Here is a 19613-nt window from a genome sequence, read left to right as displayed (position 1 = left end):
TAGCTGCACGAACCGTCTTATTTTGATATTATGAAAAGTGTAGGTCTCAAAAGATGGGAGAGTTTGGAGAGCATCAGTTTACAAGTACTTGACTACAAATGATTCTCATCTGTCCTAATAGGTACAGTGAACAGCCTCTAGGAGGGCCCCGGTGACCCCACTTCCTTGTATCATCCCTCCCCTTGATTGTGGGCTTAACTTAGTGGTTAACTTCTAGTGAATAAAATGCAGCTAGAAGGTGATGGAATGTCACATCCAAGATTAGGTTATGAAAGGACTGTGGATTTCATTTTAGGCATTCTCTGTTACTCATCCTGAGGCAGGCAAGCTGCAGTGTTGTAAACTGCCCAGTGGGGAGACCCACCTGGCAAGGAATTGAGGGAGGTCTCCAGCCAATAGTCAACAAGAAACTAAGGCTCTCAGTTCAACAGCTTACAAGGAACTGAAGTGTGCAAACAGCAACATGAGTGTGCTTGGAAGGAGATTCTTCCGTTAAGCTTTCAGATGAGAACGTAACCCTGATTTATGGCTTGACTACAACTTCATGAGAAGTCTTATGCCAGAACCTAACTAATACCTGGATTCCTGAACCATAGAGACTGTGAAAAACTAAATGTGTGTTGTAAGTTGGTGAGTTTGGAGGGTAATTTGTTATGCAACGACAGATAATTAATTCAGTTAGAAAAATAATCAAATGTGTGTCACAAATAGTTGATTGTTTGGGCAAAGATTGATTTGGGATTCTGCATGGAATCAAATGTTTAATCAAGTCAGAGTTAGGAAATACAACGATATGTTCAAGGATGCATCATCATACAGAGCAGTAAGCCATGGGATATTATAACAAACCATCCATTTCCATGATTCCACTGGCTTCTTAAGATATGTATATAAATATGTTTTAGAAGAGACAAAGGCTTTGGTGGAGCCTAGTGAGACAACCCTGACTTGTCTTTCCTCCCCTCCCAATGACATCCCATGAAAACACAAAGTTACTTAGGAATATTGGTCAAAAATCCAGTAGATCCCAAGGAAAGCCACTAATCAGAGTACAGAGGGGGCCTTAAATGAGAATGCCTAGCAGTCCAGGGCTTTCACCTGCCAACAGCTGCAGAAGAGCCACTGTCCTTGCACTCCTCCCCCTTCCAACCCCATACAGTGGTCTCCTCATTAATAAGTCTCTTTCTGCATACTTTTAGGGAATTCAGTTTCCAGGATTCAACATAGCTGATGGCATATGTAGACAGATGGTGGAGCAATGTATCCAGAGATATCAAGTTGATAGCATAAAAGAATAGAGACAGAAAGCACTGAAGCCTCCTTGCTCTGATCAGTACTTTTTTTTATTATAGCCATAGGCTGTTACAAGGTACTCTCAATGTTTTCCATCCTTACATTTGTCATGTTATAATCCTAAAAATTAATCAGTCTTCAAATACATAATTGCAGTGTTCTAGTCTATTTTTAATCTGTGATTTTATATAATATTCACATTACAAGTCTATTTCTAGAATCTGCCTGCAACAGGGCCTGGTCAGTCAGATGATGTGGTTTTGCAGTTTGCAAAGCAAACTCTAGGTTCTAGACTGCCTGGGTTTGAGTGCCATTTCTCCTGCTTACTGGCTGTGTCACTTTGGGCAAGTGACTTAATCTCTCCAGGCTTCAGCCTCCTTACTTTTAAGATAGAGATAATAATAGCACTTACCTGAGAGCATTATTCTGAGGATTCAGTGAGTTATTCTTTATAAATTGCTTAGACAGCAACATCTCCACAAATGGGTTTGCTCTGTTAGCCATTAGTTTCATCATAGAATAGCAAATGCTGGGGGAGAGCAGGGGTGTTGGTGGACAAAAAAGAAACCTTCAACTTCCTCAGTACAGAGAAGTTCCTTTGCCTCAGGAGTCAGCCTGACCCAGAAACAGTGTTAGTGGTGTGACATAAAGCTGTTTCACATTCCCTGAAAATCCCAGATTAATATTAATACTCATGAGGTGGTCTCTGGAGGCCCAGACTTGGACCTGCTTCCACCTTAGTCCTGTTGGGCCTTATTTCATACATATTCACTCAGACAAGTATGGCTTAAGCGGGGGGAAAAGTCAGCTTATTGGTCCTTTGTTTTTTATTTTATGGTTCTGTCTTTTCTTTTGGAAAACAAATAATATATTCTCTTGCCCCTCAGGGAGCAGAGCAGGTCCTACACTGAAAACAACTGTCTATGGAAAAAAGGACAACAGTTTTTTTTCAGACAACAGTTCTTCTAAAAAAACATCATCTCTTCAGTAGAGAAAATCAAGCTTGCTTGCTATTTTCTCAATACTCTAAAAACAAACCAAAGACAGCTCATGAGACTGGTAGTTTTCTTGTGATTATCCTTATCTCAAGCTTCATAGTGAATGGAATCCTCCCTCCAGGAGTAGGGATGGAGGCCCAAGTACTGAGTAGCAAGAGGCATGAGACACTCCCCACCCCCCCAGCCCCCTTACCCCACCTAAGGCGTGTTCTCTGGGATAAACTCTGCTAACTTGAAGGAAGACCTCTGGTTTGAGGTTGGGCTGAGAGTTCTGCAGAGCATTCCCTTCTTCTAAAGAACTCCCTTCTCACTGGACTAATCAACACACATAAGCCTATGCTTGTGTGCACGTACTATTCTGCATTTCACAGTTACTCCCTTACAGTTTGTGTATTTGTGTGTGCACACACACTCTGCTCTCCTATGAATGTATCTCTGAGACACATTCACACATACATGCACATGGTGGTCATGTCCAAGGTGTTAGTGTCAGAATCATGGAGGGGTGAGGGGCTTACATCAGTTCAGAAAAGGAAGCTTCGTAATAAATTTTGATCAAAGTAAAACTGAGACACAGTCCTTCTCAACTCCTTTGGCAAGATTCATGAGGTACAGTGCTAGGCCAGGAATAGCTACCTGCAGGGATTTAATGTTTATCTTTAAAGTCAGTTGTTTGAAGTCTTATCAATTTGAGGCAAGCAATATCTGCCTGTTTCTGAGATATAAGAATAGGAGCGAAAGATGAATTTCAGTCATTAGCCAGTCAACATGCATTTAACTGATGCCTGCTGTGGCCCAGGCAGTACCCTGAACACTAGGAGAGAAAGATGATTGAAACACAATTCCTACCCGTCATAGTAATATGGAAGATGAGACTAACACACAGAAAGCAGACTACTCCAAGATCAATGTTACACTGTCAGTGTCCAAAAGGACCTTATCTCATCAAACACATTAATTTTAGCAGTGGGTCGCTGATGTCCACAAGGTCACTTTCTTATGGCCATACAACCAGGTAATAAATGAATGTTTCTTGATGAAATTACTCTCTCCATCCTTCTGCATTGTTCTGTAATTCTACGAAAAAACTTTACATAACCCTGTGTTTTAGCCAGGTACCACCTGTCTGTCCTTCCCTAATCCAGGATTGTGAGTTGCCACAAGATGGGAACCTGATCTTAGACACTTTCAAAGCTCACCGTGACTGACAGAGTCATCATTATCCATAAGGTGTGCAATTCGTCAGCCTAAAGTGATCTGAAATAGTCTGGGTGATATTGCCCTTGGCCCAGGGCTCCATTCATTACACAAAGAAGCAGCACAGACAGTAAAGAACTAAATCCTGGATACAAACTCAAGGTAAAATGCTTCAACCTTGTCATAAAAATTACAGGTATATTCCAGGCCCTTCTGTTTTCTTATCCATTTTGACCTCAGTTCTTGTATAATTTTACAGACAAAGGTAATGCATTCTCATTTCAGCCAGCAGGAAAAAGGTCAGGTTCCTCAAGTGCGTTTGACTCTTCATATTCAAAGACAGAACCATTGAAAGGTTTTGGTATATTTCTCCTAAGGGTTTTTAAAATTTATGCCAAGTCACCCAATCATCAAATATTGATTTCAACAAGAATTTAAAAAAATAGCCTGCTCTTTGCCAAATACTAGGCAAATAGTTGGCTAGAAATTTGCTTAGCTGAATTATTGAACACTTTAGGCTCAGAAAAAAATAAAAAACAACAGTTATTTTCCTTGTGCTACTGTGACAAATTGCCACAACCTTCGTGGCTCAAAACAACAGAAAATTATTCTTTCACATTTATAGATGCTGGAAGTCCAAAAACAAGTTGTCAGCACAGCCACACTCTTTCTGGAAGTGCTAGGGAAGAATCCTTCCTTCCTTCTCCTAGTTTCTGGTAGCTCCTGACAATTCCTTAGCATTCCTTGACTTATCAATGCAGTACTCCAGACTCTGCCTCTGTCATTTCTGTATCTGTCTGTGCATTCTCTCCTCTGCTTAGAAGGAGCCCACCCTAAATCCAGGATGGCTTCCTTTCTAGATCTTAACTAATTGCATCTGCAAAGACCTTGTTTCCAAATCAGGTCACATTTTTAGGCTCCAGGTGGGCATGAATCTTGGGGGGACACCATTCAACAGCTGTCATTGCACTTTGCTTGCTGGAGTCTGCATTGTGGACCGACAGTAAATGAGCTGACAGTGGAGGGAAGCTTACCTTTGTTTCCATGAATGAGTTCCTCCCGTCTGACTTCTGATTCTTCACAGTCTTACGCTCTGTCCTGTGTATCCAGACCCATACCGCTCACTAGGATTCTGAACTCCTGATTCACATGATTCTTTTTTTTTCCTGCCACTTTATTTGTATTTGTAATGGAAGGATATTGTTTTACAGATTTTTGTGGTTTTCTGTCACACATCAACAAGAATAAGCCATAGGTATACCCATGTCCCCTCTCTCCCATCTCCCTCCCCATCCCACCCTTCTAGATTGTCACAGAGCCCCTGTTTGAGTTCCCTGAGACATACAGCAAATCCATTGACTGTATATTTTGCATATGGTAATGTAAGTTTCCATGTTACGCTCTCCATACAGCTCACCCTCTCCCTCCTCCTCTCCGCCCCCATCCATAAGTCTGTTCTCTATGTCTGTTTCTTTATTGCTGCCCTGAAAATAAGTATCAGTATCATCTTTCTAGATTCCATATATATGCATCAGTATATGATATTTATATTTCTCTTTCTGACTTCACTCTGTATAGTAGGCTCTAGGTTCGTCCACCTCATTAGAACTGACTCAAATGTGTTCTTTTTTATGGTTGAGTAGTATTCCATGTATATATGTACCACTGCTGCTTTATCAGATGATTCTTTTACATATGACACTGGTTGTCATGTGTTTGCCAAGCTACTGACCTATGCTCTCATGAGTACCCTGGCCCATCTGGACCTGAGTATTGCCCTTATTTCATTCAAAAAATATTCACTGGACACTTCCAAGTGTCAGCCACTGTCTTGAATGCTGGATTCTCGGCAATAACAGACAAGGTCTGTACCCCCATGAGGAATAAGGGATGGAAATAAGCCCAAAAGCAAACAGATAGTGGGTGCCCTAAATAGTATCTGACACATAATTGTTGTTCAGTGAGTATTTGTGGTTTGACAGAATGACTGGGAAAGTTTCTGGTAGTGACAGTGATATGAAGGAAATAGATTTAATGTGAAATAGAACATTTAAATAAGGTCAATATAGAAAGTTTCTCTAAGAATATGTTGATTAAAGTGAAGTGTGAAGAAAAGGGAGGGGCTAGCTGGGGAGAAGGTATGTCTAAGGTAGAGGAAAGAACAAGTGAGTTCTGAGAGAATATCACTGAATTGAGAACAAACGGGGGGTGGGGGGTAGAAAGAACAATTTGACAGAGGTAAACTGAGCAAAAGTGAAAGTGTGAGTTGTTCAGTCATGTCCAACTCTTTGCAGCACCATGGATTGTAGCCTGCCCAGCTCCTCTGTCCATGGAATTCTCCAGACAAGAATACTGGAATGGGTTGCCATTCCTTTCTCCAGGGGATCTTCCCAACCCAGGGATCGAATCCAGGTCCCCTGCATTGCAAGAAGACTCTTTACCATCTGAGCCACTCTGGACCTCCAAACTGAGTAAGGGGAAGATAATTCACGATGGTGTCAAAAAGGAAGAGGGAAGCTTGGTTATACACTGGAGATCAGACAGAGAAGTTTGGGCTTACTTTCCAAGGCAACTGGAAGCCATTTGAGGTTTAAGCGATGAATCAATCTGATTTAACTCATGAATTGAAAGATTGCTGTAACTACTCTGAGGAGAAAATACTGTCAGAGGCAAGATTTGAGGAAGGAAGACAGTTTAGGAAGTGCATCAGTTAGAATGTTTTTGCACATAAACAGGTCATCGGTATAAAAGATATTGATCCCTTCAGTCCTTAGTGTAACCAGGAAAGGACAGGGCTGGCCAAAGCCACAAGGTTGGTCTATCTACAAATAGATCCATCCATTAACCTGAATAGATAGCATCATTTTCTGTGTGACACGATGTGAACAACACTGGAAAGTACTGCTCTAAAGAATATTTTTCATGTTTTCTGTCTATGCAGTTTCTTTTATACACTCTGTGTCTGGAGAATTTCTCACTGTGGCACCCAGTCTCTGAGATGTCTTTCAATGATCCCCAAATCCTGGTATTTACACTGCCATGTAGTCCCCTCCCACACCGTACCAAGGTTTAGTTTCTGTAAGTAACAGAACATGACAAGTCACTTCTAAGATTAGGTAGTAAAAGAGTGCGGCTTATATCTTGCCCTCTATCTCTCTTGGGTCACTCACTCTGGGGTAGCCAGCTGCCATGTCTTGAGAATATCCAGGTATCCCTGTGGAGAGCCCACATGGCAGGGAACTAAGATTTCAGCCAGCCAATAGCCAACCAGCAAACCTTCTTGAAAGCAGCCCCAGTCAGGCCTTCAGGTGATATAGCCCTGGCTTGACTGCAACCTCATGAAAGACCTTGAAACACAACCACTCAGCTAAGTTGCCCTCAGGTTCCTGAGCTCAGAAACTATGAAATACCAAATGTCAATTGTTTTAAGTTGCTAAGTTTTGGGCTGATTTGTTACATAGCAATAGATAACTAAGGCATCCCCACTCTGAGCCGTGCCACTCCAAGGTGGAAGCCAGAAACTCTTTTTACTTGCTTCTGTTACAGCTGGGGTGAAGGCAAGTGGCCTGAACTTTGCCAGACTAACCCCTCTGACCCAGTTCAGGAAATGATGACATGAAGGAGAACTGATTCTGGGATAGGTGGTGGAGGGAGATTCAGCTTCGAGAGGAGCTAGTGCTAACTCTCAAGCCCAGCCTTAGTCTCTGTGGTCTGCTTTGTCTGCCCCAGGGGTGGCAGAAGTGGTAAGGTGTCCATTGAAGCTGTCCGCTGATGTCTCATGGATAGTGTCCTTGGATTCCAAATCTGATGCACTCCAACTCTAGGACATTCTTTCACACTTAAAAACTATTTAGTGGGCTGTGTTGTTGGCAACTAGGAACTCAGATGGACACAGAAGTCTTTGAAATCAAGAAGACACTGCCTCAGAGTGGCTTAGATAATGTGGAAATGAATTGCCTCCTATCACAAAAAGGCTGCAGAGGTATGCCATCAAGACTCTGGGTCCACTTATCTAGAACTTTAGAGGCTGCGCCCTTCTCTCAAAGTGCATTCCATCCTCCCTGGCTGGTCACAGTTTGGCTGTGGCATTTCTGGTCATCAGATTAGACACAACAATGTCCAGAGGTTGAAGGAGGCTATATTTTCCTGTATCCCTTTTGTAAGAGTGAAGAACCTTATTCAGGAGCCTTCCATAAACTTTCCTTCATGTCTTATTGGCCATAATGTGATCAGGTGCTCCATCCTTAAGCAGTCACTGCTTTAGGAGAATGGAATACCACTGTTGCCTTGGATTAATTAGGTTCTACCTCCAGGATCTGGGGATGGAGCCAGACTCCCTTAAAGCACCTGGCCAGAAGAAAGAAGGTGGCTACATGAAAAACATTAGAGCTTTCCTAGAGATTCTAGATTCTGAGTAAACAAGTGACAGTCTATTATTGGAGGTTATTACAGTGTCCAGGCAGGAGATTGCAGTGGTTTACATTAGAATAATGGAGGAGGGAACAGAGAGAAGAAAACAGATTGGGATATATTACATACTTAGAAGCAATAAACTTTGCTGGTGGGTTGAATCAGGAAGAGAAACATGGAGAAGAGATAAAGGGAATGATGCATTCATTACTTTATACCTGAGCATTTAAATATATAATTTAATTATAGGAGGCAGGTTGGGAAGAAACAGGTAAGGATGAAGTTGCACCTTTAAATGGTTTCCAAGTTAGACAGTTTCACATATGAGTTTAGAGATGAAAGGGAAATCGTCGATGGAGATAGGAACTTGAGAATCATATAGAGAGAACCCTATATAACTTTAAAACCCTACCACCAAATGAAATGCCTTGAGGAAAAGTATAATAAGACAGTAGAAGTCCAAGAACCCAGCTCAGGCCAGGGAGAACAGCTGGAGGCCAGGAAAAAGAGGAGATGTCAGTAGAGAAGAATAAAATTGAGTAGCCTGGGGGAAAGAAAACGGAGATAGACCTCAGAGTTCAGGGGATGGTTCCAGTCATTGTCCTGTAGCCTCTCCTGTCCTGATTCTTCCCTTCTACCCTACTCCATCCCCAGATGTCTGTGTTTGAAGATAACAACCATCTTCTGCATTTTAACGTGCATCTGCATTTGAAGTTTTATGTAATAGATTTAAGTGAGTTTCACTCCCAGTTGAGCCTAAAAAAATCACTGGAGATTGAAGGAAAATAGGAACATAATTGAGGAGAAAAAAACACTTTGGAAAACATATCTCCTTTTTCTTTCTTGAATAATATATTCAAAACATTTTTCTCATAACCCACAAAACAAGCATTGAATATATCTTTTACTACCTGCAAATATTTTAAAATTTAAACAAATGAAGACTAACTCTTACTATTTTATTGAGGCAATATCTTTAAAGCAGTGATTATTTTGCAGTTATTGAAGAGGAGGAAAACTTATGTCCAGTTAGAGGAAACTTTCTGCAAAATCTCAACTCTGGTGAGTTGAGGTCTCTGCATTGGAGGAAGGCAATTCTAATTCCTACACAAAAGGTCAAAGTGGATAAGAGAAGTAGCAAAAGAATGCAGACCAGGACATCAGTGGAGAGATCCAGACCACAGTGGGAGCTCTAGTTTATTACTCAGGTGGGACTGGGTTAGCAGAATAATAAGAGCATAGGGTGTTTTGCTTGTAGTTTATCATGTAATCACCTGGGCTTTAATCAGTTCTTTAGTAAGCTTATATAATTTTAGAGTGTGGATTTGGTTTTCCTGTAGTGACCCAGAGGGATCATAAGAGGCTCTAAGAATGTATTTTATGTAGTGTTAAGTCGAGTCTGGCTCTTTGCGACTCCATGGACTGTAACCAGCTAGGCTCCTCTGTCCGTGGGATTCTCCAGGTAAGAATACTGGAGTGGGTTGCCATTTTCTTCCCCAGTAGATCTTCCTGACCCAGGGATTGAATCCGTGTCTTCTGTATTGGCAGGCGGAGGATCCATTACCATTGAGCCATGTGGGAAGCCAATAAGAATGTATATAAAATTTAAAAATCCTGCCAGGCAACTCTGAAATGAAATTCATTGGGAGCATACTGTGTGATAGTCAAATTTCAGTCTTTGGAATCTCCCTAGCACAGATTTGAATCTTAATTCCATTACTTGCTAGCTGTGTGACCTTGAGCAGGTGACTTGTGCCTCAGAGTTTGTGTTCCCATCTAAAAGTCACGATGATAATAACAGTATCTATTTCAAGTGGTTAATTCAGTTAGACAATAAAGCATACCAGACTCTGTGTACTGCAGAGCAACTACTCAATAAGTGTTGACTATAAATGGCCAGTCTGGAAAGACCACATGGGACGTAATGCACATTGATAGACCCTATGCATCCTCATACGCAGGAAACGAAATCCAGGGGTAGGTCTGACTGCATCCATCAGAGCTGGTGAAAGCACAGTGCCTGTGCTGCTCTTTTGGCCATTTGGGCCCTTCAGCCTTAGCACGTGGATCCTGTGCTCTCACTTGAACCCACTGTACCCACCTGCAGAGGAGGACTGGGCTCAGGAGTCACATTAGCCCATCACTACTACTGATCAGCTGTGTGACCTCAGGAAGGCTACTTAATTTTAGTGTTTATGGTACCTCAGCTGAAAAGTAAAGATAGTTAATAATAATGCCCTTCTTATAGGCTTGTTATGCAGATCATGTGAGCTAATCTCTTTAAAGAAGGGCTTTCCAGGTGGCACTAGTGGAAAAGAACCCGCTTGTCAGTTAAGGAGATGTAAGAGATGTGGGTTCGATCCCTGGGTTGGGAAGATTCCCCTGGAGGAGGGCATGGCAACCCACTCTAGTACTCTTGCCTGGAGAATCCCATGGACAGAGGAGCCTGGCTGGCCACGGTCCTTAGAGTCACAAATAAGAACAACTGAAACGGCTTAGCATGTAGCATTTAGAGTATTTCTAGAGTTTCTGGCACATAGCATGAGCTAAAAATCTATAGTAAAGATGATAGGAATATGATAATTGTAAAATAATTTTCAAATGGACCCCTAGAATGACAAAATCTACTTTGCTGCCTGAAAAAAAGCTTTGCAGAATAGATTTATGAAAAGAAAATGAGAAGAAGAAAATAAGGAGCAGATAGATTCAAGATGGGAAAGAGAAGTCAAGAAAGTATAAGCACTACTAAAAGGATGAAGTTTTGACTAATGAATGTAAGAATAAGAAAGCTTAAAAAAAAAAAAGCTTAATATGGAAATTTAATATTCAACCCTGAAATTTTATCAAAAAACTCTTGCATTAAGTGATCCCCAATAGACATTTGAAAAAAAAATAGGTATTTGATTAATTGATTGGTTAATTAAATGTGACTAAGTACTTATCTCTTTAGCTGATAATCTGAAAGCTGGTTCTTTGGACAAACTGTTGTTGTTCTGTGCTCAGTCATGTCCGACTCTGTGACCCCATAGCCACAGTCTCCTCTGTCCGTGGAACTCTGCAACCCCATGGACTATGGCCTGCCAGGCTCCTCTGTCCATGGAATTTTCCAGGCAAGAATACTAGAGCAGGCTGCCATTTCCTTCTCCAGGGTATCTTTCCAACCCAAGGATCGAACCTGTGTCTATTGAGTCTCCTGCATTGGCAGGTAGATTCTTTACCACTGCAGCACCTGGGAAGCCCCTGGGACACAGTGAGGGCTGAGAAAAACATGTGGTCTCCGTGATGCTCTTACCACATTTTGTACAAATCTCTACACGTGAATTAGGCTAAAGGCAATAAAATGGATGCTTCTGTGTGTGTGTGTGTCTGTGTGCGTGTGCGTGCGTGCATGCGTGCGTGTGCGCGCGCGCGTGTGTGCGCGTGCATGTATGTATGTATGTATGTGTATACTCAGAGATTTTTGTCAAAACTATTTGTTGCTAAGCAAAGATCATGAAAGGGATGCTGAAATTCTTCTTTAAGTGCTTAATACCTTAATTAAGGTATAAATATCCACACTGACCTTAATAAGCAGGCACCGGAGTCCAGGTCAGCCTACTCTACACCCATTTTCGGCACTGAGGAGGGAAGGAAGCTTACTGTGGAAGATAATGAAAGGTGTGGGTTATATGGAATCTTTTCTTCTGGCCCTTCTTCAGGTAACTGGACATTCCATGACCACTGTGACACAATCTAGCCGATTTTGGACTCCATCATCTTCTCTTTTTCCTGCGTCCAGAGTCATTCTTAACAGTTTCCCAGACCTGTCCAGGGTGAACAACATCAGCCACTTTGAAAGGCAGCTCCAGGGATGCAAAATGTATTTTTTTTTTAAAGTTATTTGGTGACGGAGGGTCCTAAGGTCCAAGTTTCTCTCAGCGAGCACAAATCTGACCTCTGCTCTCTCTGACCTCATTCTGAAAAGCTGAACAAATGGAGAACCGTGAGCATCTAAGAGTGGGGGAGTGCCAAGTCCTCTGACCCAGAACATCGCCTTCTGCTCCTTTCAGTATATCCTTTTATGGTGTATCTGTTAAATATGTGCTCTTGTGCTCAGTTGCTCAATCGTGTCTGACTCTCTTCGACCACATGGACTATAGCCCGCCAGGCTCATCTGTCCATGCGATTTCCCAGGCAAACATACTGGAGTAGTTTGCCATTTCCTTCTCCAGGGACCTTCCCGACCCATGGATCGAACCCAAGTCTACTGCATTGGCATGTATGCATGTTCAGTTACTCAGTCACATCCAACTCTTTGTGACCCCATAGACTATAGCCTGCCAGGCTCCTTCATCCATGGGATTTTTCAATCAATACTGGAGTGGGTTGCCATTTCCTTCTCCAGGGAATCTTCCCAGCCCAGGGATTGAGTCTCCTGCGTCTCCTCCATTGGCAGGCAGATTTTTTACCACTGCGTCAGCTGGGAAGCTATTTTTTAAATAGTAAAGCTAATAAAGCTCTACTTTATTTAAAGTCAAAGAAATTTGAATGATAACTTTGTTATTAGCAACCATAAAACTGGGAAGGAACCCACACAGCCCAGGAAGGAAAAATCAAGATAAAGCAGAACAACCTGCTTCATGATGCAGTGATAGCAGACACACGGACAAGGTGAAGTTACCCAACTCAAATTTGCTTTAATCTCTCGAGAAAAACTTACCACAGATGGGGAAGGACCCAGCTCACAAGATATTGAAACCCAAGATGAGAGAGTGGTTGTTATGGAATCCGAACTCAGTTCTAATTTCTTGGTCCAAGTGAATTATATTTCAGGCTCTAGAGCAGGTGTGAGGATGAATCCCTGTTTGGCATAATTAAGCAGGAGGTTTGTGAGTATTTCATGGGAGTGCTAATCGCTGGGAGAGAGAACATGGGCTCACTAAGAACAACATGCCAGCTGAATATTATTTTCTTTTGCTAAAGGCAAGAAACTGAATCAAACAGAATGCCCATCAATAGGAAATGCTGCCATTAGGAGTCCCAAACCACTTCCCAAGTACAGAATCTAGATCTTGGGAGTAGGAGTGAGTATATGGTCTAAGAGCAGCATGAACATCTTATGGGACTTCTTTTTAAATTTATTTTTTCCAGCTTTTTGGGGGAATAAAAATAAAAAAGTACATATTTGAAACCCAAGATACTGTGTTTCAATATCTTATGAGCTGGGTCCTTCCCCATCTGTGGTAAGTTTTTCTTGAAAGATTAAATTTGAGTTGGGTAACTTCACCTTGCCCATGTGTCTGCTATCACTGCATCAAGAAGCAGGTTGTTCTGCTTTATCTTGATTTTTCCTTCCTGGGCTGTGTGGGTTTAAAGTGTACATGACGATTTGACATACATATACATCTGGAAATGATTACCAAGATGAAGTTAATTAACACATCCCATCACCTTGTAACTTTTTATTAAACTTTTGTGCTGAGAATGTTTAAGAGCTACTCTTGGTAAATTTCAAGTATACAATACTGTATTATTAACTACAGTCACCTATGTACATTGGATCTTTGTAACTGAGAATTTGTACCCTTTGACCTACATCTCCCCATTGTACCTTCCCCTAACCCCTGGCCACCATCATTGTGCTCTGATTCTATGAGGATCATTTTTTGAGGTACCACATATACACTACCCAGTATTTGTACTTCTCTGTCTGAATATTTCATTAAGTATAATGTCCTCCAGGTTTATCCATGTTGTTGCAAATAGTAGGATTTTCTTCTTTCTAAAGTTTAATTTTCCATTGTGTATCAGTGTGTGTATATATATACACACACACACACACATTATGTGTGTGTGTATGTGTCACACTTTCTCTATCCATTCATGGGTATCTAGATTGTTTCCTTGATTTGGGTATTGTGAATATGCTGCTATGGAGATGTGAATGCAGATATTCCTTCACGATAGTGATCTCATTTCCTTCAGATAAATAGCCAGAAGTGAGATAGCTGGATTACATGGTAGTTCTATCTCTGATTTTTTGAGGAACATCCATAGTTGCTGTATCAATTTACATTCCCACCAACAGGGCACCTGGGTTCTTTTTATCCACATCCATTTCAACCTCTGTTCTGATACTGGAATGTCACTTCCACACATTTTGTTGATTAAAAGTCACAGGTCAGCCTAGATTCAAGGGGAAGGGAAACAGTCTCCACTTCTTGGTGGAAGGAGTGGTAAAGTCACATTGCAAGGGGACGTATGGAATGGGAGCGAGGGTCTTGGCTGTCCTCTGGAAACAGTCTGCCAGCTTGTCCTTGGGAAAATTACTCAACCACTTGATTTTACTTTCTTTACCTTTAAAAGAGGAAATAAAAACATCCATCACTTAGCAGTGTTGTAATAAATTCAGAAAGTGTGTTTAGCACAACACTTCCAACAACAAAATCATATACTAATTGAGTCTGTACTGTGTGTTGGCAACTATTCCAAGCATTTTATGTAATCTTTATTCAGTGATGCTCATATTAGTTTTATCTGATGAAAAATCTAGGTACAAAAATGTTAAGTAACTTGTGTTGAGTTGGTTGCACAGTAACTAGTCTCTCTAAATCATGACTGTCTTACAGACATAAAGGACAAATGTATGGATACCAAGGGAGGAGCAGGGCGGTGGAGGGGAGAGAGGAATTGGGAGATTGGGATTAACATATATGCACTACTATATACAAAATAGATGACTAATGAAAACCTACTGTATAGCACAGGGAAACCTACTCAGTGTTCTGTGGTGACCAAAATGGGAAGAAAAATCCAAAAAAGAAGGAACATATGTATACTTATAAATGATTTGCTTTGCTGTACAGCAGAAACTAACACAACATTGTAAAGCAACTATACTGCAATAATTAATTTAAAAAAATCATGACTCTCTTACTGCTTGCTGTATCTGAAAGACACATCTTAGTTTTTTTGCTTCCAATTCTGTTGATAGTTGATGCTGTTGATCGTGCCCTTTGTTTTGGCCCATGACTCCCCTCTGTCAGATTTTCCTCTTCTCTGATTGCTACTTTCAATCTCATCCTTGTCAAGCCACATTTTGAATGGTAAAGCTCTCTCCCATTTTTCAGTTCTTCTTTCCTGGAAGAATCCATCCAAAGTGGCAACTCAGTTTCTACCTTTTTATGGTTGATGGCCATCCTTTTATGTGGTCAAAGTCTCCCTCTCCTAAAACTCTGGGCTTATAATTCTAAATGTCACCAGATGCTCACAGTGTATGACCTAGGTCAGTTTTTGGAATGTCTATAGCTTTCATTCTTTCTCATTCCATTGGTTGCAATCTTGTTGATTCATACCTAAAATATTTTTCGAATTTGGATGTGCCTGGCAATCAGCCAATGCCTTTGGCCTGATCTAGGCCCTTGGATATCTTGCATGGCTTATCAAAGTAATTTCTTAACTGAATTTACTACTTTCAGATCCTCTCTGACACAGTCACATCAGTGTTATTTTTCCACATGTTTTAATGCATGCTCCTCCTCACCATTACTACACCAACTTTAGCATCCACATCCTCCCTCCTACGTCTGTCTCTAGGAGTTCCCTCTTTTTAAAGACCAGTTTCTGCTCTACCTCCTCCGAGGGCTGACTCTCTCAGTGAATTTATTTTCCCTATTAATTTTCCTAAGGCAGAGTCTACTTGTCTTTTCACAACTCTCTGAAGTTAGCTTTACGTTTACAACCCTGCATTTTCTTCATTCTAATGTAAGGTCCTTGAGGCCCCAAGCACCATGTGCAGTAGTATTCAAAAGCTTGTCTACTGGGTGAACACTGTGGCATCCTGAACTACCTTTCTGCACAGTTTGATTTGCTATGAGATACTCTAGCAACAGCACAGCCTTATGGCTGAGAGTATCAGTTGTACAGATTCTACTCTTCTTTAGAGTAGGACACTAGTGTTAAGTAAAGGCAAAGAAAAAGAAGGTCAAGATTACCCTGCCTCCCCATGTATGAACTTGGGCAGGTGCTAACTTCCTGAGTCTCAGGTTTGTCATTGGTAAAAATAAGCGTAATAGTTATGCAGACTTTGTTGGGCTATCAAGGGAGTTAAATGAGATTATGTAGCCAAAGACTTGTCACACACACAGGAGCTCAGTATTCAAGGGAGTTAGATTATATAGCTAAAAGACCTCTCTATCTCACAGACACACACACACAGACAGAGCTCAGTATCCCCTGGTTATTTCTAGGTTTATTGCCTGAAAGGTTGAAGAGGTTGGTGTATGAGAGGTGCCCTGTGTTCCCTCCCAAACATCCCAGATTCTCTGATACTCTTCCTCGGTGGGTGCTGGAGAATCATTGGCAATCCTCAGATATCAATTCAGTTGCTTAGAAAACCGACCAGGACCTTTGAAGCTGCAGCTAAGTCCCAGCGTCTTTCTCAGGAGCCATTTATTTCCCCTTATTTCTGCTTTGAGAGCCTTCACCTTTTTCGAATCACCAAGGTGGTCCGAAAAGGTCCTGCGCTTAAGAAATCTCTCCTTTGTTGGTGAATCTCGGCCCCAAACCCCGCATTTGGGCTTCTAGCATCCGTAGGCCCATGGTTTATGCCCAGACGGTGCTTTTCAAGTTCAAAGCCGGGACTCCATTCTCCAGATGGGGCAGGTGTGGTTCACACTTCACCTTTTCGCGCAAAGCATCCAGGAACGTGCTTTGGATTCCCGCGGCGAGGGGCGATGGGAGAAGGTGTGGGTTTGCCTCGGGACGGAGCGCGCACTCGCTTACAAGCTCCAAACCTGGGCGCGGTCGCTCTGAGCGCGAGGTCCCGAACCGAGTCCCGCGCTCCTCTAGGAGCCCGCGAGCGCCCCCGCCCCTCTCAGGCGCCCAGGCCGGGGCCGCCCGCATCCTACCCCGCGGCACGCACCCCTGACCCGCCCCGCCCCCCGGCGGCCGCGAGTGGCGGGCGGAGCGCTAGGAGAGAGGCGCGCTGGGCTGTGCGGCGCCGCCTCTCCTCGGTGCCGGGGGAGGGACGGAGGGGCCAGGCGGGAGAGAGAGAAAGCCCGACCGACCGGCTGGCCGAGAGCTGCATGCAACCGGTGGGAGGCCGGGCCGACTGGGGCTGGGGCTCGGGCGGTTTCTCCGCGGATCCCTGGCGGCGAGCGCGGACGGCCCGGAGGCGGCGGCTCTGAGCTGGCAGGCGGAGGGTTGTCTCCCGCGCCCGCCTGCCCTGCTCGGTCCGAGGATGCGGGGGGGCGATGCCCGGGGCCAGGGACGCGCTCTGTCACCAGGCGCTGCAGCTGCTGGCCGAGCTCTGTGCCCGCGGGGCCCTGGAGCACGACAGCTGCCAGGATTTCATCTACCACCTGCGGGACCGCACCAGACCCCGGCTCCGCGACCCAGGTGAGTGCCGCCGCCGCTGCCCGGCGCGACCCCAGGGCCCTGGACTGGGAGTTGGGGCCGCGCCAGGGCCTGAAGCAGGGTAGCGAGGCGGACTGGAAGGAGGAGGGCGGGTGACCACCCAGCTAGGGGAGGGGACCAGGAACCAGCGCACCGTGGCCTGATGCTGGACCCGGGCGGGAACCCCGGCGGAAGCTGCTGCGTGGAGGCCGAGTCCGGGTGGGTTGTTGCGAGGTTGGAGGGACCACGCCCGTCACCTGCGCTCGGGTCACCGGGGCTCCTGGGGGCGGCTCCCGAGCTCGGAACCCTGCGCGCCACTTCCCCGGCTCTGCGCTCCGGGCGAGGAGAGGCCGCGGCGGCCTCACGAGTCTAGGGAAGGGGGACGAGGCCAGAGGAAACTCTGGGAAGTTGGGAGTTGGGGACGGCCCTGGGCTGTGGCTGAATCCCACCGGGCGCCTCTCACCCTCCTCCCGGAGCGTCTATTTCCTTTTCTGTCTGGGGTAAGAAGGGCGGGGCGGGAGCCGACGCTGGGCCGGGGGCTGGGAGTTCCAGGTCCCGGGCAGCCGGGCCTGAACCCGTTCCCTCCAGGTCTCTCCTCGTGGAGGCGGCCTGGGCCTGGGCGCCCGGCTCGCCCAGCTCCCGCTGCCGGGCACACGGAAGTCGAGGGGCTCACGGGTCATGCCTTGTGCACCTACAGTTATTCTTAATGAAAGTTTCGAAGCTCCTAACTTTGGAAAGTTCATTTATTTTGGCCTTTGACCAATTAAGGTTGGAAGAGGAAGTTTTAGTGGAGCCGTTTGCTTTTCCCCAAGGGTCCTGGGTCTCTCGCATCTTCTCATCCACTGCCGGTTATTGGAAAACACATTCCTTACAAATATTTACTTGAGATTCTTCTCACCTTGAGGAATAATTTTCTCAAATAGTCTCTCGACCTCAGTACTAAAAAAAAAAAAAAAGTATAATGTAGTTGGGTTGTTAAAGATGGAGTAAGAAAATGGTGTTTCCCCTAATATTCCTGTGTATAAAATACTTGAGCTATTGGTGTGCAAATTATCTAGTATGAATTTTCCTCATTTTAAGCCAATCCATTACATAAAAATCCATTTACCCAAGGGTAAGTTAGAGAATTATTTGCTTCATAAAGAGGTCTACTCTGAGCCTGACTTAAATAGCATTTCCTTGATAATATATCCAAGATAGGTCTGTGGGATGAAGAGAAGTTATCTATTAAAAGTTTATATCAGATTTTTTCTACTCAAAGGCTTTAAAAAAAAAAATAGATTATTGTTTCCCCTTGCCTGTGGTTATATTAATTAAGTGTATGGGATGGTCACTAATGTGTTACTTCAAAGTGGAGAATTAAGTCAAGAAATGCTGTTGATTGCATATCATTTCCCCAGGGGTTTAATGCCCAGCTTTTGTGTGGCTCCTTGCTGGACTGATGTGCTACCAAGACTGCAGACAGGAAATGACAGCACTTCATTCAGGAACAGGGGGCCTGGGATGATGTCCTCATTGGAGGAAAACTTCTTTCCTTAGCAGGAGAAACAAGGAAATTATCTTGCTTGCTTCATCCAAAGCTAGTGTTAAGTGTTGAAACGTGTCACTTCTTTGCCTGTGCCTGTGCCAGGAGTCCCCATCGTTAGCACGCATAAGCAGTCCTCTGTGGGTTCACCAGAGAAGATAGATGAGGCCTCTCGCTGAGTTGAATGTTTAACATGCCATATCTTTTTGTCTGATTTTTGTGCCTCTGCTCCTTTTAATCTACAAGCTAGATCCCATGTTCTTAGGTTTTTTCCTCAGCCCCTGCACTCAGAAGCCCTTACAAAAGTCATGTCTGATTCCTTGGCTGAGAAATAGCCAGTGATATAGAGTATGCCATACTATTCTTTGAGTTCCTGAAAGCACTGCTCTGTTATCTCAAACTAGGGTATAGCAGTTTTGAGGTAGCCCAGTGACCCTCTGGATCTTTGGTTTATGGTCAGGAAGTAGCCTGTTGATGAGGTAGGCGGGGGAGGGGGACTGTGAGTGCAAGATCAGAGGAACTGAGACTGAAGCCCCTATCCAAGGTACACCCTCTTCCAGGGCCCTTCAGCTCAGGCCAGAATCTCTCTTCACTCCCCACCTTTCTCTCTTTACCCACATTAATTCTTACATCAAATGCATTTATCTCCATCCCTTTAAAGCTGTTTGGTTGTCCAAGTCAAGAGTTCCTTTCATTTCTGAGCCTTAAACGCTGAGTGGTCGGAGTAGCTGCACTGCCCAAAGCTGTGAATGGTACCCATGCTGCTGCGTAGGGGAACCAGAGCAACTCCGTACAGCAGCAGTGCTGGTACGTGG

The 19613-nt window shown here is 43.8% G+C and overlaps 1 protein-coding gene and 1 long non-coding RNA gene across 5 annotated transcripts in view; one reads left to right on the top strand and one right to left on the bottom strand.

The window, feature by feature from the left end:
- Positions 1-12344, bottom strand: part of LOC112441572 (uncharacterized) — a 44700-nt gene extending 32356 nt beyond the window's left edge. The window contains exon 1 of the long non-coding RNA XR_003029385.2: positions 11461-12344. This is a non-coding gene — a long non-coding RNA (uncharacterized lncRNA). The remainder of the gene's footprint in view (positions 1-11460) is intronic.
- The window catches only part of SYT9 (synaptotagmin 9), a 381537-nt gene that overhangs the window by 153086 nt on the left and 208838 nt on the right, over positions 1-19613 (top strand). For 2 of the 4 annotated variants that reach the window (XM_015474712.2, XM_010812577.4), the window contains exon 1: positions 16837-17276. The exons of the other annotated variants lie outside the window; for them this stretch is intronic. In XM_015474712.2, coding sequence (XP_015330198.2) covers positions 17132-17276 — 145 coding nt within the window. In that variant the 5' untranslated portion in view covers positions 16837-17131. Of the gene's footprint in view, positions 1-16836; positions 17277-19613 lie in introns of those variants that run through there. 4 annotated transcript variants of the gene reach the window in all.

Source organism: Bos taurus, chromosome 15 (genome assembly GCF_002263795.3).
Source record: "Bos taurus isolate L1 Dominette 01449 registration number 42190680 breed Hereford chromosome 15, ARS-UCD2.0, whole genome shotgun sequence".
NCBI classification, from domain to species: domain Eukaryota; kingdom Metazoa; phylum Chordata; class Mammalia; order Artiodactyla; family Bovidae; genus Bos; species Bos taurus.
The sequence above is the reverse complement of the archived record's forward strand: the minus strand, read 5'-3'. Positions and strand labels throughout refer to the sequence as shown.